The sequence below is a fragment of the Periophthalmus magnuspinnatus genome, chromosome 11 (genome assembly GCF_009829125.3).
Source record: "Periophthalmus magnuspinnatus isolate fPerMag1 chromosome 11, fPerMag1.2.pri, whole genome shotgun sequence".
NCBI lineage: Eukaryota > Metazoa > Chordata > Actinopteri > Gobiiformes > Gobiidae > Periophthalmus > Periophthalmus magnuspinnatus.
The window spans coordinates 29,498,377-29,511,025 of record NC_047136.2 but is presented as its reverse complement, the minus strand read 5'-3'; the positions used below and the strand labels follow the sequence as shown (position 1 = coordinate 29,511,025).

Genomic DNA, 12,649 nt, shown 5'->3' with positions numbered 1-12,649 from the left:
GATGTGTAAAATAGAAGTAGTTGTGTGAAAAAATGCAGTAAATTCTGATACTTCGTTTAACATGATTTTTATGGCTAAAAAAGAATAAAAGTGTAGGTCTAGGTAAGCTATACTGGCCCATAGTGTGCTCAGTCCTTAAAGGGTTATTACCACTATTACTTCGGCGACGCCTCCTGAATACGGGTGTCATAATTGACCAATATTGATCCATATATAAGGCGCATCGGATTATAAGGCACACTGTGGGTTTTTGAGAAAATTAGAAGCTCTTAGGTGCGCCTTATAGTGCGGAAATTACGGTACTGTAAATTTCGGACTATTGAGCGAACCTGAATATAGGCCGCACTGGCTAAATTTTAAAAGAAGATCAATTTTATTCATATATAAGTCACACTTGAATATAAGCTGTAGGTTTTCATGTTGTAACATGAGATTTTTACATAGAAAGACGTTACACAGTTTTTTTGAGTTTTAATTTAAGACACGCTTTTTTTTTAAACTATGGTAATACAGCACCAACATGCCAACATGATATGAACATACCTGCATGTTTAGAAAATAAAACACGGGCCAACTGTGAAAACAATATATTCGCCAAAGTATTAACATGTTATATAAGTTTCACTTTCGTTTATAACAGTGAGTCTCCCCTCCCTTACACATCACATCAGTTTTGTCAAGTTGTCGAGTACAGTTTTGTATCATACTTTTGTATATTTATAGAGAATTGTCATGTGGGAGTATGGATGACATAGGCTTGTGGGCGGAGCCTTGTACAGAATGTTCAAATAGGGCCCAGGGGAGATCGCTAAAATATTCAAACATGCATGGATGATCTAAAACTTCTTCAGGCATGTGAAATGGGGGCAGATCAGATGAATGACATCTTGACATAGAGCTGTATAAAGATTACTAAAACATGCATGCATGAATCACTTTAAGTACAACTTCAGAGGACAATGAGAAGATGATTAAAAGCTCTGAAAAGTCCATTTGTCAGAATAGGTCTTAAAATAGTGTCATTTTAAATCTTTTCACAGACGTCCTTTGGTGAAGTCAAACTCTCAAGACCCAGAGAAAAAACGAAAGAGTGGATTCTTCAACTACATAAAGTCCAGAACATCTCGCTCCGAAAAGTCCCACGGCTCGGCGGCTGTAAGTCCACCAGCCTCCTCCACAGTGCCCGCTGCTGCTCCGAGCACCACTGCAAGTGCTAGTGTGCCAGAAGAGGAGCTGTCCCCGGTCTCGCCCTGTCCTTCACTGTCTCCGGATCAGTCCCCCAAAACCAACCATCAAATGTACAGAGTTCTGTCACATGAGGAGGTGAGGCCAGTTGTAATTGCATTGGGTTAAAGTGCATCTGACTGGTTTTCATGTTTGTCTGATTGGTCAATATTTATCATAGTTTCACACCAGTTAAATAGCAGTTTGTGGAAAAAGTTGAAAAGAAAAGGACAAAAATACAGAAAATAACTGAGTTGTAAACATAGACTGTATAAAGAAGTGGACTAAGTGATTGTGACGTCACCCATAATAGCGTTCAGCTGCAGTCAAATGAAGCCTGCTGAGTCTAGCAGTTATATGGGCCAATTTGGAGTTCCATATTTGGAATTCCAACCACAAGTAGCATCATAGCAACCAAAGAGCCAATCAGGAGCAAGACTGTTGAAGGTAACGCCCCTTCCTGCCTGCACCACTGGTTTAGGAGGAAACAGATTCTTAGCAACATTTTCAATCAAACCTGTTGCTAACGCAAGTGGAAACGACTTTGAGGAAAGCAGGCACCCAATTAGTCTATTATGAATTTACATTTTCATGACAGTGTACACACAAGGAAGACTTTGTTTTTTTTTTCATTTAACTAAATGTTGTCATTTATTTTTATTAGTCTAATCATAACTATTGTGTAATTTAGACAGGTTTTGGCCCTTGTTTACATCATGCTTGATAACAGTTATATTATTTAGCATATCTTCTATGTATGTCACATCTGCTGCCCAAACAGGAAGAAAAATTACCATATTTTCCAGAATATACATCACTCCGCAGTACAAGTCACACCAGCGAAAAAATGCATAATAATGAGGAAAAAACATATAAGTCACACTGGACCATTAGTCCCATTTTGGGGGAAATTTATTTTACAAAATCCGAGACCGAGAAGAGACATTTTATCTTTGAAGGCAAGTTATAATAATAACAATAAAAAAGAGAACAACAGGCTGAATAGCAGTACACACTAATGTAACATATTTATATTTATTCAGCTACATGAAACATAGACAGAACTGAATATGTGTCTGGTATGTTAACGTAAGATATTAACAGTTAATTAGATAACTAAAGCATAAATAACAAGCTAACAAGTTTACTCTGGATCTCACTCCAAATCACTAAATCCATTGAAATCTTCATCCTCGGTGTCGCTTCTGAACAACTCCACCTGCTCCGGAGGTAGATGAAGCACCACTTCTGTGTGGATGTCATACTGGTACACAAGTATAGAGTGCCCTCACTCTGAGCTTTACTTGAATAATTTCACATTCGCATCTGAGTATAAGTCACACCTCTGGCCAAACTATGAAAAAAGTGCTACTTATAGTCTGAAAAATATGGAATAAACTAAGTAACCTCCAAAATAAAAAAACAACATCTGGAATGTAACTATATCAACTAATAGTCTGGCCTGTCATATGCACTTTTAACCTCTGATCCCAGGAACAAACTGAGGAGAACCATCCAAATGAATCTGAAGAGACCAGACCAGAGACCAACCCAGAGGCGAGACTAGAGACCAGACCGGAGACCACACCAGAGACCAATCCAGAGATCAGGCCAGAGCCCCTCCGAGCCCCTCCCTTCCCGCGCCATATGGGGGTGCCAGTTCTGGGGATGGGGCTAATGGCTGAGATGAAGGCCAAACTGGCAGCTCAGAAGGTTTGGATTAGTCTGTCCTGTGGCAACTGTGGCTGACTTATAACCATGCATGAATGCGTAAGGATGAAGAGGGCATTTTACTTCTATGGATCATTAACTGCTAACACAGAATATATTTAGATCACCATGTTTCCTTTTATTGTTTTGAAAATGCTATATTTGCCGCAAACAACATATTAACATGTTTTATAAGTTTCACTTTTCATTTTTGACTCTCAAAAGTCACTCCCTCTTCACACCTCTTTCACATTACAATCAACGCTAATGAAACCACTGCACATAGCATCAAGTTTATAAAGCTGTGGTTTATTGTTTTGTGTCATGCCTTTGTATATCCACTCCCATGGATGGACATTCTGCAGATGTGTCGAGGACTAATGTGCACCCATTTGCAGATAGAGTTCAAGTCTATAGGGCCAGAGCCACTCAACTAAGGGACAGAGGGGGGCCCACCCACGGCAGGACTGGAGTCATCCCAGCTAGGCACCAGGTCATCCAGCCAGGCGAGCGAAGGGAGGGTCCGGGGCCACAGAACAGGATCAGGATCGACTAATCAATCAGCAGGACGTGTTTTAGTCGATCAAGAATGCCCATCCATCTGGCCATGTTCTTCTGCTTGTCCGGGTCCGGGTCATGGGAGCAGCAGTCTAAGCAGGGACTCCCAGACTTCCCTCATCCCAGACCCGTCCTACGGCTCCCCCGTTGGGACCCCAAGGTATTCCCAGGCCAGCCGAGAGACATAGTCCCTCCAGCATGTCCTGGGTCTTCCCTGAGATACTTGAACTCCTCCACTTGAGGCAGAGACTCCCCACCCACCCAAAGAGGGCAAGCCACCTTTTTCCGGTCGAGAACCATGGCCTCAAATTTGGAGGAACTGATTCTCATCCCAGCCGCTTCACACTCAGCTGCAAACCGCCCCAGTGCCTGCTTCAGGTCCTGGTTTGATAAAGCCATCAGGACAACATCATCTGCAAAAAGCAGAGATGAGATCCAGTGGTCCCGGATCCCCTCCGGCCCCTGAAATTCTGTGCATGTTGGGCTCTGCTAGGGCTGGCCATTCTAGACCAAGAATGTGTTACAGTCTATTTGAAGTACAAGCTGACATAAAAAAAAGTGTATTTGAATATTTGGTTGAAATAGTTTATAAATGTGCTGTTTTTTTTTTTGTTTTTTTTTTAGTCTGAGACAAAAACCAAACCTGAAATAAGTGAAGCTGAACGCAAGAACGCCACAGCAGGTGGGACGCAGGACCAGTTATGAAATGTCTTATATTTCACTCTGTCCGCTCTCTAACTCCTGTGGGCTTTTAAAGATAAACCAGATGCCCCGCCACTCACGTCTACTCTTAAAGATATACCGGATGCTCCGCCGGCCATGTCTGCTCTTAAAGAAAAGCCAGATGTCTCACCACCTTCAGACCCAGAGGACTCCAGACCTGAACCAGCCCCAAGATCTAGAGTCAGGTCTTCCTCCTCCACTGGACTCAAAAGTCCAACCAGTCCAACCAGTCCAACTGTCAGTCTGCAGGGTAAATAAAACAGGACTAAGCCAGGACTGAATCGGGACTGAACCAGGACTGGACCAGGGCTAAACCAGAATCAAACTCTGTCTCTTTGTTTTCCCAGAGGAGTTTCCCGTCCCTCCACTTCCCACTCCTCGTCTGAAGAGGGTGTCATCAGAGCAGGACTGTGGAGTCTCTGTGATGTCTCCTGTTGACAGTCAGTGTTCAGCTCAGAATAACCATAAAACTGTAATTATGAAGGAAATGTAATGTGATTAGGGAAATGGTATGTGATTAGGGAAATGTGATGTGATTTGGAAAATCATATGCTTTTCTTTTTGGATGTATCTCCAAACTTACTTTAAACGTGCAAGAAGCTCAAAGTGCAAACAAACTACAAAAGATTAAGTAGCTAAAACATTACGGTGCTATATTAGACTTTAAAGTGCATTGTTCTAGCCTATAACGGAGAAGAAGATGGAACACTGCTCTAGAACAGTAGAAATATGCCAATGATGCCAATGCCAATCTAAGTTTAAAGGGCCCATATTACTTTGTGTCCTGATCTCCCTTAAACAGACCTGGAGTTGTGTTTTGTTTCATTCTCACATGTTTAACACACAAACCCTGCATCAAACGGAAACATTTACCTTATGATGTCATCATGTCGTAATACAGGAAGTGCTCCACTGTGCTTTTAAACTCTACACACCTTCACTAGAATCATTTGGATCATTTCAGTTTTAGAATTTCCAATGTCTACCGAACTAAAGGTAAAAGGAGCTGTTAATCTGAAAACTACCACTTCATGACATCACAAGGTGGAACAGAGCATTTTAAGCTTTGGAGATGTAGACAGACTAATAAAAACCGATGAAACAAAACACAACTCCAGATTAAAAAAAACAAAAACAAAATGTTGAGTGAAAGGACTGGACAGGAAAGGGTTAACCTGCAGATGTTGTTGGATAAATATGGTGGAATAATGGAAAAAGATGCACCGATATCAGTGAGGATGTTTCCATGGCAAGCCCCAAAATGAGTCTTTTTAAAAGTGTCGTTCATTTGTGACTTTGTGGCTCATATTGGATCTATTTTTTCTTTTTAGTTAATGTGTTTTAAGGATTAACTGAAAAAGCATGGGCCATGTCATGGATAGAAATGCCCTCCCATCCTCCTGTATTCCTGTGTGTCAGATGCCCTCCCATCCTCCTGTTGTGTTGTGGTTGGAGAAATACAACAGGAGAATGGACCTTGTCACTGATAGAAACGATCAGGGAAAAAACATTTGTGAATTTGAATTTTGAAGATTTCTGACAAAAATCCCAGGTTCTGAGACAGAATCCTGAGAGAGGGACACATTTTACTGTCTGAAAACCAACTCTTTTAATGAGACAGCGCAGCTGATCTAACCTTCATTTCTGCATTTTTCTGTCCAAATATGAAAAGCTGTTCATGGTAGACTTTTGTTTTGTTTTGTCAGGTGAGTGTGTGTGTGGCAGCGCTGCATTCGAGTCCCCAGTGACTGTGGGAAATGTGGGCGTCGACGGCAGACCCTGGTCGTCCCTAAAGAGAAACCAGAGCCTAGAAGCTCCGGAGAAAGAAGAGCGAGAGAGAGCCAAGTCCCTCCCAGACTACGGTAAAACATCCCAGAACAGAGCAGAGGAGGAGAGGGTCAGAGGAGCAGAGGAGAGGGTCAGAGCAGCAGAGGAGAGAGAGCCAAGTCCCTCCCAAACTATGGTAAAACATCTCAAAGAACAGAGCAGAAGAGGAGAGGAAGAAAGGGCCAAAGAAGCAGAGAAGAGAAAGAGAGAGCCAAGTCCCTCCCAAACATCTCAAAAACATCTCAAAGAACAAAAAGAGGAGCAAAGGAGAGGTTCAGAGGAGCAGAGGATGCAGGAGAGAGGGTCAGAGTAGTAGAGGAAAGGGTCAGAGGCCGGAGTGAGTCAGAGGAACGCAGGATACAGAGGTGAGGGTCAGAGGAGGAGCAAACGGAGCAGAGGATGACAGTTCTCATGTTGTTGCAGTTCGCTCGGCATCTCTGTGTGGCTCTGACCCTGGATCAGAGGAAGAGCAGAGTGCCTCTTGTGGGTCAGAGGAGGAAGAGGCTCACCCTGAAACAGTAGAGAGTTAGAAACCGACCAGATCAGAGGAGCCCGGGGCAGGACCGACCAATCAGAGGAGCTGAGGAGCAGGAAACAATCACCCAGAGAAGCTGAGGAGCAGAATTGACCAATCAAAGGAGCAGAGGAGTCTGTGTAATCCCTTTGTCGTCCAGGTCTGATTCATAATAAAAGAAAAATATAAAATCTCTCAACTGGACAAAACATTGTAGGAGTGAAGACGTTAGGCTGCTCATCCAAACCGCTTTTTCACTTCTGGTCAGATTACTGCTGGAAACTGCCTTATATCTGTCTGAAGGGAGGGGTTAACTACACTGAAACTGTAAACAGCTTTTGTTTACAGTGTTGTTGGCTAGGTCTTTTGAGCTACCCTAAGTGTGCACAGTGCCTGAGATATATGTGTTGTGTATATGTTTTTTAACAAAATCCCTAAATTCCCTGTTATAGAGATAACGGGTTTTTTTTTGTAAAATTATTTTGATAATTTTTGAATTATTATAACAGAGAGACAGCTAAGGATAAGTTTTCATTTGTTTACAACTCAATTTCACCAAAATATTAAGGAGTGACTGAACAAATTCTCTGCAAAATGAGACTGAATTCTTGTTTTAAAAGTTTGAGGAGTTTATTTTTGATTATTTAATGTTTTCATAATTCTTCCACATGTTTACAATTTGATCATCCAAATATTACAGCATTTTTAATTTTTTTTAAACAAATGAAAATATGATTAGGGTTTTAGCAAGTCACAAATGCACAGATTGGGTTTAATCCTGGTTTAGTCCTGGTTTAGTCCTAATCTAGTTCTGGTTCAGTGCTATTTTAGTCCTCATTTTTAGTCCCCAGGTTTACTCCTAATTTACTCCTGGTTTAGTCATGGTTGAGTCCTGGTTTAGTCCTGGTTCAGTCCTGATTCACACATATTTACTGGGACCTTATATAATAATTTTCAAAAATATTTAAATTACTTGTGTTAAATACATTTTGCAACACAACGAACAAAGGCCTTTTATATTTTACAATTTCACATTTTATTACAAAACGACAGATGTTTTATTTTGTAAATATGTACCGATGTTATGTGTATATGGAAATCCTTTAACTGGAGTTTCTCTGGTCTGTAATCTGATAATGACGAGTGTAATCTGATTATGATGAGAGCGTAATCAGGTTATGTTATGTTGTCTTTGGCAGAGGTGAATTATGAGACTGAATCTGTACATTAAGTCAATAAAAGACCCAGTATTCTGTGGTTTGTGCTTTTTGGTTTGGTTCAGTGTTGATACTTTACAGCTGTAGGTACTGCTCTGTTTGAACTGTTACTCAAATTAGACTTTAATCTGGGTTTTGTGCTAACACAATCTGAAAGAACTGACTAAACTGGGACCAAAACGGGAGATGATTTGAGCTATTAAACAAGTCCCTGTCAGATTACAGTCACAAGCGAGCTAGCTTTCGTTACTGTTGCTAGCATCAGCTAAAAGTTTTTCAGTGAGTCACTCTCACGTTTATGTGTAAAATCAAACTCCTAAACAGGACCATGAATGCTCAGATTGATCACAGGCTCCTGAAAATGTGCTTTTTAAATCTATTTTGTGTTTTTTCTTGAGTTTTAAGACAGTCTTAAAACTTACAGACTGTGTTTGCTCATATGTGCATTGTGTCTTCATGATAACCGCTGAATATTCTGCCATAGACATATTGAACATCCTCAGTGTGATGTCGCTGCAAAGTCAACATGGGTGAGTAGCCAAACCATGTAGTAGTACTATTACTTCAAAATAATATTCTTCAAGAATTTTAGTGTTTGGGAAAATAGCTACTGAACTGTCTGGAGGTAACAATTGATTTATAATTTGAATTTTAAAGGAACTAGAAAAAACATTAAATAATGCACAAAATCTGGTAAAAGGACAGACACAAAAATGAGACAAACTAAATCACATCTGAAGGAGCAACAAACACACATGTTCAAATCCATATTGTTACATAAAGTCCCAGTCACTTTAGACTCACACTGAAAAATATATTACTCAAGTAATGCTAAAATTTCAACTTGACACTAAGAAATAGACTCGATACCACTTCCTATACCATGATAATAGAATGTGATTTTCAACTTTAAATGTTAGTTCTTTTCTATTCCCATGTGTGTTATATGTGTGTCATCCCTTGTTCAAGGTCATCCTAAAGCTGCTCTTTGTCTTTCTCTCTGGAGGAGCTGTTCGCTCTCACCTGGAGGAGGAGGAGAACTCTTCACGGCACTTTTGAGATTACACTTTTCTGAAACTCACTGTTCCCAGTTTCTTGCCTGGTCTTTGCATCTCCAGCCCCTAACCTGCACCTGTGAACCCCACCCAGCCCCTAAGCTGCACCTGTGGACCCCACCCAGCCCCTAACCTGCACCTGTGGACCCCATCCAGTCCCTAACTTGCACCTGTGGACCCCATCCAGCCCCTAACCTGCCAACCTGACAACCCTGCACTGTACGCTGTATTACTCAAGTAAGAGTCAAAGTGTCAGCTCTCAAATCTACTGTATGATTGTATATTAACCACAAATACACACAGCTTTGAGACATTTTATTCAAAAAGAACAACATCATTCACTTAGCTCTGAAATACAATAAAAAGCACAAATCAGAGCATCGCAAAAAGATTATAAAAATTTGGCAACATTTGCTAAATTCAGTGACAAAACACAAACTATATTCTCTGCTCATTTCTGTTTAAAGGCCCATATGAGGTTGTTTAAAGGGCCCATGTTACGCTGTTTAAAGGCCCATATGAGGCTGTTTAAAGGGCCCATATAAGGCTGTTTAAAGGCCCATATGAGGCTGTTTAAAAGGCCCATGTTACACGGTTTTCTGATCTATGTTATAGTGTTTCCTCATCACAAACAGACCTGGAGTTGTGTTTTGTTTTATTCACGCATGTTTAACACACAAACCCTGCATATTTAGGCTGAGTTCATCTCAAACTGAAAACACTCTGTTCCACCTTATGATGTCATCATGTGATGTTACAGTGCACAAGTGCTCCACTATGTTTTTTAACTCCATACACCTTCACTAGAATCATTTGGATCATTTCAGCTCTGGAATTGCCAATCTCTACTAAACTAAAGGTAAAAGGAGCTGTTAACTTGAAAACTACCACTTCATGACATCACAAGGGGGAACAGAGCATTTTGAGCTTTGGAGATGTAGACAGACTAATAAAAAAGTGTTACTCCAATGTGTGAATGGACCAAAACACACCTCCAGGTTTTGGAGGAGGTAACAGCATTATACCTTGGCTTAAAGCTGACATAGTCAGTTTTGTGTAATACAGGACCTTCTCATTCCCAGTTTCAATAAACTGAACATTTTATCGTAAGAGCATCATTTGCGTAAAAACGCTTCAGTCTCACGACATTCACACTGATCAAGTCATCATTTCTTTTTAAATCAAACTTCTGTCGTAAAAACATGTTTGTTTGGCACAAAAACGGTTTATAAAGAGACATGCTGCAGATGGGACATTTACAGAGTCATGGAGGGAAGAAAGGGAGGGGACAGGAGAGAAAGAGGAGAGAGAGAGAAGAGGGTCAGGGGAGGAGAAGAGAGAGGAGGAGAAAGAGAGGGAGGACAAGAGATAGAGAGCGAGAGAGGAGGAGAAAGAGACGGTAAAAGACGGGGGGATAGGAGAGTGGGGAGGAGGACAGAGAAGGAGAAAGAAAGACAATGAGAGAGAGAGAAGGGGGATGGGAGAGCAGGGAGGAGAACAGAGGAGGAGAAAGAGACGAGGAGGAGAGAGAGGAGAGTCAGGGAAGGAGGACAGAGAGGAGGAGAAAGGGGGAGGACAGGAGAGAGAGAGGATTTGGCACGAGATCGGTAGGTCAAAGGTCATGTGGATTTGCTCTGCTGCTGTCAGGTCACTGCGGGGCAACTGTCAAATCATCATTATTTTGGAAACATAGACTTTCATAACTAATGTCTCTGGGTTAAATTCTCAGCAACAGTAGCACTGGTCACTGGTCCAAGTGGGGGTTGAACTACCAACCTTGAGCACTCTGACCACTGAGCGACAACACTTCACTAGACCTGGGAATCGAACCTGTTGCTGTAGGGTGAGGCTATGAACAGTTAGGCTAATAATATAAATAGTCTTTTATTGTGACACTGACATTAGCAGCTGAGCAAACACATTATTTAACACAAATAAATAAAAATCCAACATTCTGCCTTGAACTCGTTTGAGTTTAGGCTAAAACGATGTAACAGTGGTCAGCCCAAACGCTGTAAACATGAGAGAAACACATTTGTTCTGCTGTTACATTCAAAAGCTTCATAATCTGAGCTAAAAGTCAGGCTAGGCTAGGCTAAGCTATCGTTATCTTAAACTCCTGATAATACTGATGTTTATTCTGTACCATTTGACAGTCATAAATATTTCCATTATGCTAACATCAGCTTCAGTGTTGCGTTGTTTCTGTTAGCTTAGCATTCATTTAAAAAGCCTAAAAAAGTTTTATCCAGCAAAAAAAAATAAAAAATACTAATAATAATAATTCAAGTATAACTGTACTAAAGGACCGGAGACGGTTAAATGATGTTATACTGGAACTGCGTCAGTGTAAAACATGCCAAGTTTAAAGAGGGGGTATTTTACTTCTCTCTCTTTCATTTTTAATGCTTTGAGTTCCCCCTCCCTTCACTCCCTGCGCTTCCCCTTCAGAGCGCTATCATAACATAATCAGCATATATCCCGCTAATGCAACTACTGCACATTGTATCAGGTTTGGGAAATTTTTGGGTGGAGCTTTGCACAGAATCTTACAGCAGAACATAAGAACAGGGCCCAGGAGAGATCACTAGATTACTCAAACATGCATGAATGACAACTAAAACCTCTTCAGACATGTTTTTGATGAGGGAACGCTATAACATGGTAGACAGCTAAAAAACAAAAATATTCTATTTTGCAAAATACCCCCTCTGTAAGTGAAATGCTTTTATACATTTATAACTTTTTATTTTACTTTCTTACTTTGTTTATGTATAAAACTAACTGAAAATATGTGAATATAACATGTGGCACTGTGATGCTATGGTTCTAAATGACACATGTATAAATTATAGTAAAACATTTGTTGATTTAAATTCTCATAAAAATCCTTTTTTAATATTTTTATTTTTGATACTTTTTGATCTCAATTTATTTACATGTTTCTGCAGCACTACCTGCAGGGTCCAGACCCTAAAGATAAGAGGTCTTAGGTCCTGCTTTAGTCAGCTGTGTGGACTTTAAAAATGCAGAGGAGCGTTCATTTTACATGACTGGAGCAGATTAGCACAATATAAGAGACATGATTAATCAAAATGTGCCTTCGAAATCAGACCTAAACCAGACTTGGGTTAAAGGGCTCATCTAGAATACGCTGCTGTTTCCAAAATTCTAGATGAAAGGGGTACCACGTAACTTTTCTGGGGGAGAGCTGAAACCTTTTATTCTATAGAGATGTTTGTTTTGCATGAAATGTTCCACAACATGGAATAAAAGCAGTGGTGACTCCACCAAGAGTATACTTGGCACTAAAACATAAGTGAATAAATGAAAGGGATAAGTTTAATGCCACAATGTGGAACTTTCCAGACAAAGCAATAACATTTTCATAGCAATGACAGGAACTGACAAACCTCCACTAGAGAATAGAACAGACCGATATATTGGTTGGTCAATATTTGCACTTTGTAGTGCATCAGCATTAAAGTGCGCATGACACGTTTTGATGATTCTCGGGTTTTAACCTAAACTCATGAGAAAAGCCCTGTTGTAAATACACTGGCTGGCCAAAAAAAAGTCACCACCAAACAAAAGGTCACACACACTAATATTTGGTTGTTCCGCCTTTAACTTTGATTACAGCACACATTCACTGTGGCATTGTTTCGATTTTGCTTCTGTAATGTCACAAGATTTATTTCAATCTAGTGTTGTATTATTTTTCACCAAGATGTTGCATTGATGATGGTAGAGTGTGACCGCTGTGTCATGATGCCGGTTTGTCCTGTCCTCCCGTGCTCTCTCCCCCTCCCCTACCTGTG

The 12,649-nt window shown here is 40.6% G+C and overlaps 1 protein-coding gene across 3 annotated transcripts in view; it reads left to right on the top strand.

Annotated features, from left to right (window-relative positions):
• Window positions 1-7,813, top strand: part of LOC117378381 (F-actin-uncapping protein LRRC16A-like) — a 72,539-nt gene extending 64,726 nt beyond the window's left edge. For 2 of the 3 annotated variants that reach the window (XM_055225113.1, XM_055225114.1), the window contains exons 33-39: window positions 1,041-1,323; window positions 2,719-2,937; window positions 4,117-4,174; window positions 4,250-4,465; window positions 4,563-4,655; window positions 5,922-6,077; window positions 6,466-7,798. In XM_055225113.1, the coding sequence (XP_055081088.1) occupies window positions 1,041-1,323; window positions 2,719-2,937; window positions 4,117-4,174; window positions 4,250-4,465; window positions 4,563-4,655; window positions 5,922-6,077; window positions 6,466-6,572 (1,132 nt within the window). In that variant the 3' untranslated portion in view covers window positions 6,573-7,798. Of the gene's footprint in view, window positions 1-1,040; window positions 1,324-2,718; window positions 2,938-4,116; window positions 4,175-4,249; window positions 4,466-4,562; window positions 4,656-5,921; window positions 6,078-6,465 lie in introns of all 3 variants that reach the window. The other variant, XM_033974968.2, reaches the window with a different exon arrangement.
• Window positions 7,814-12,649: the final 4,836 nt, after the last annotated feature.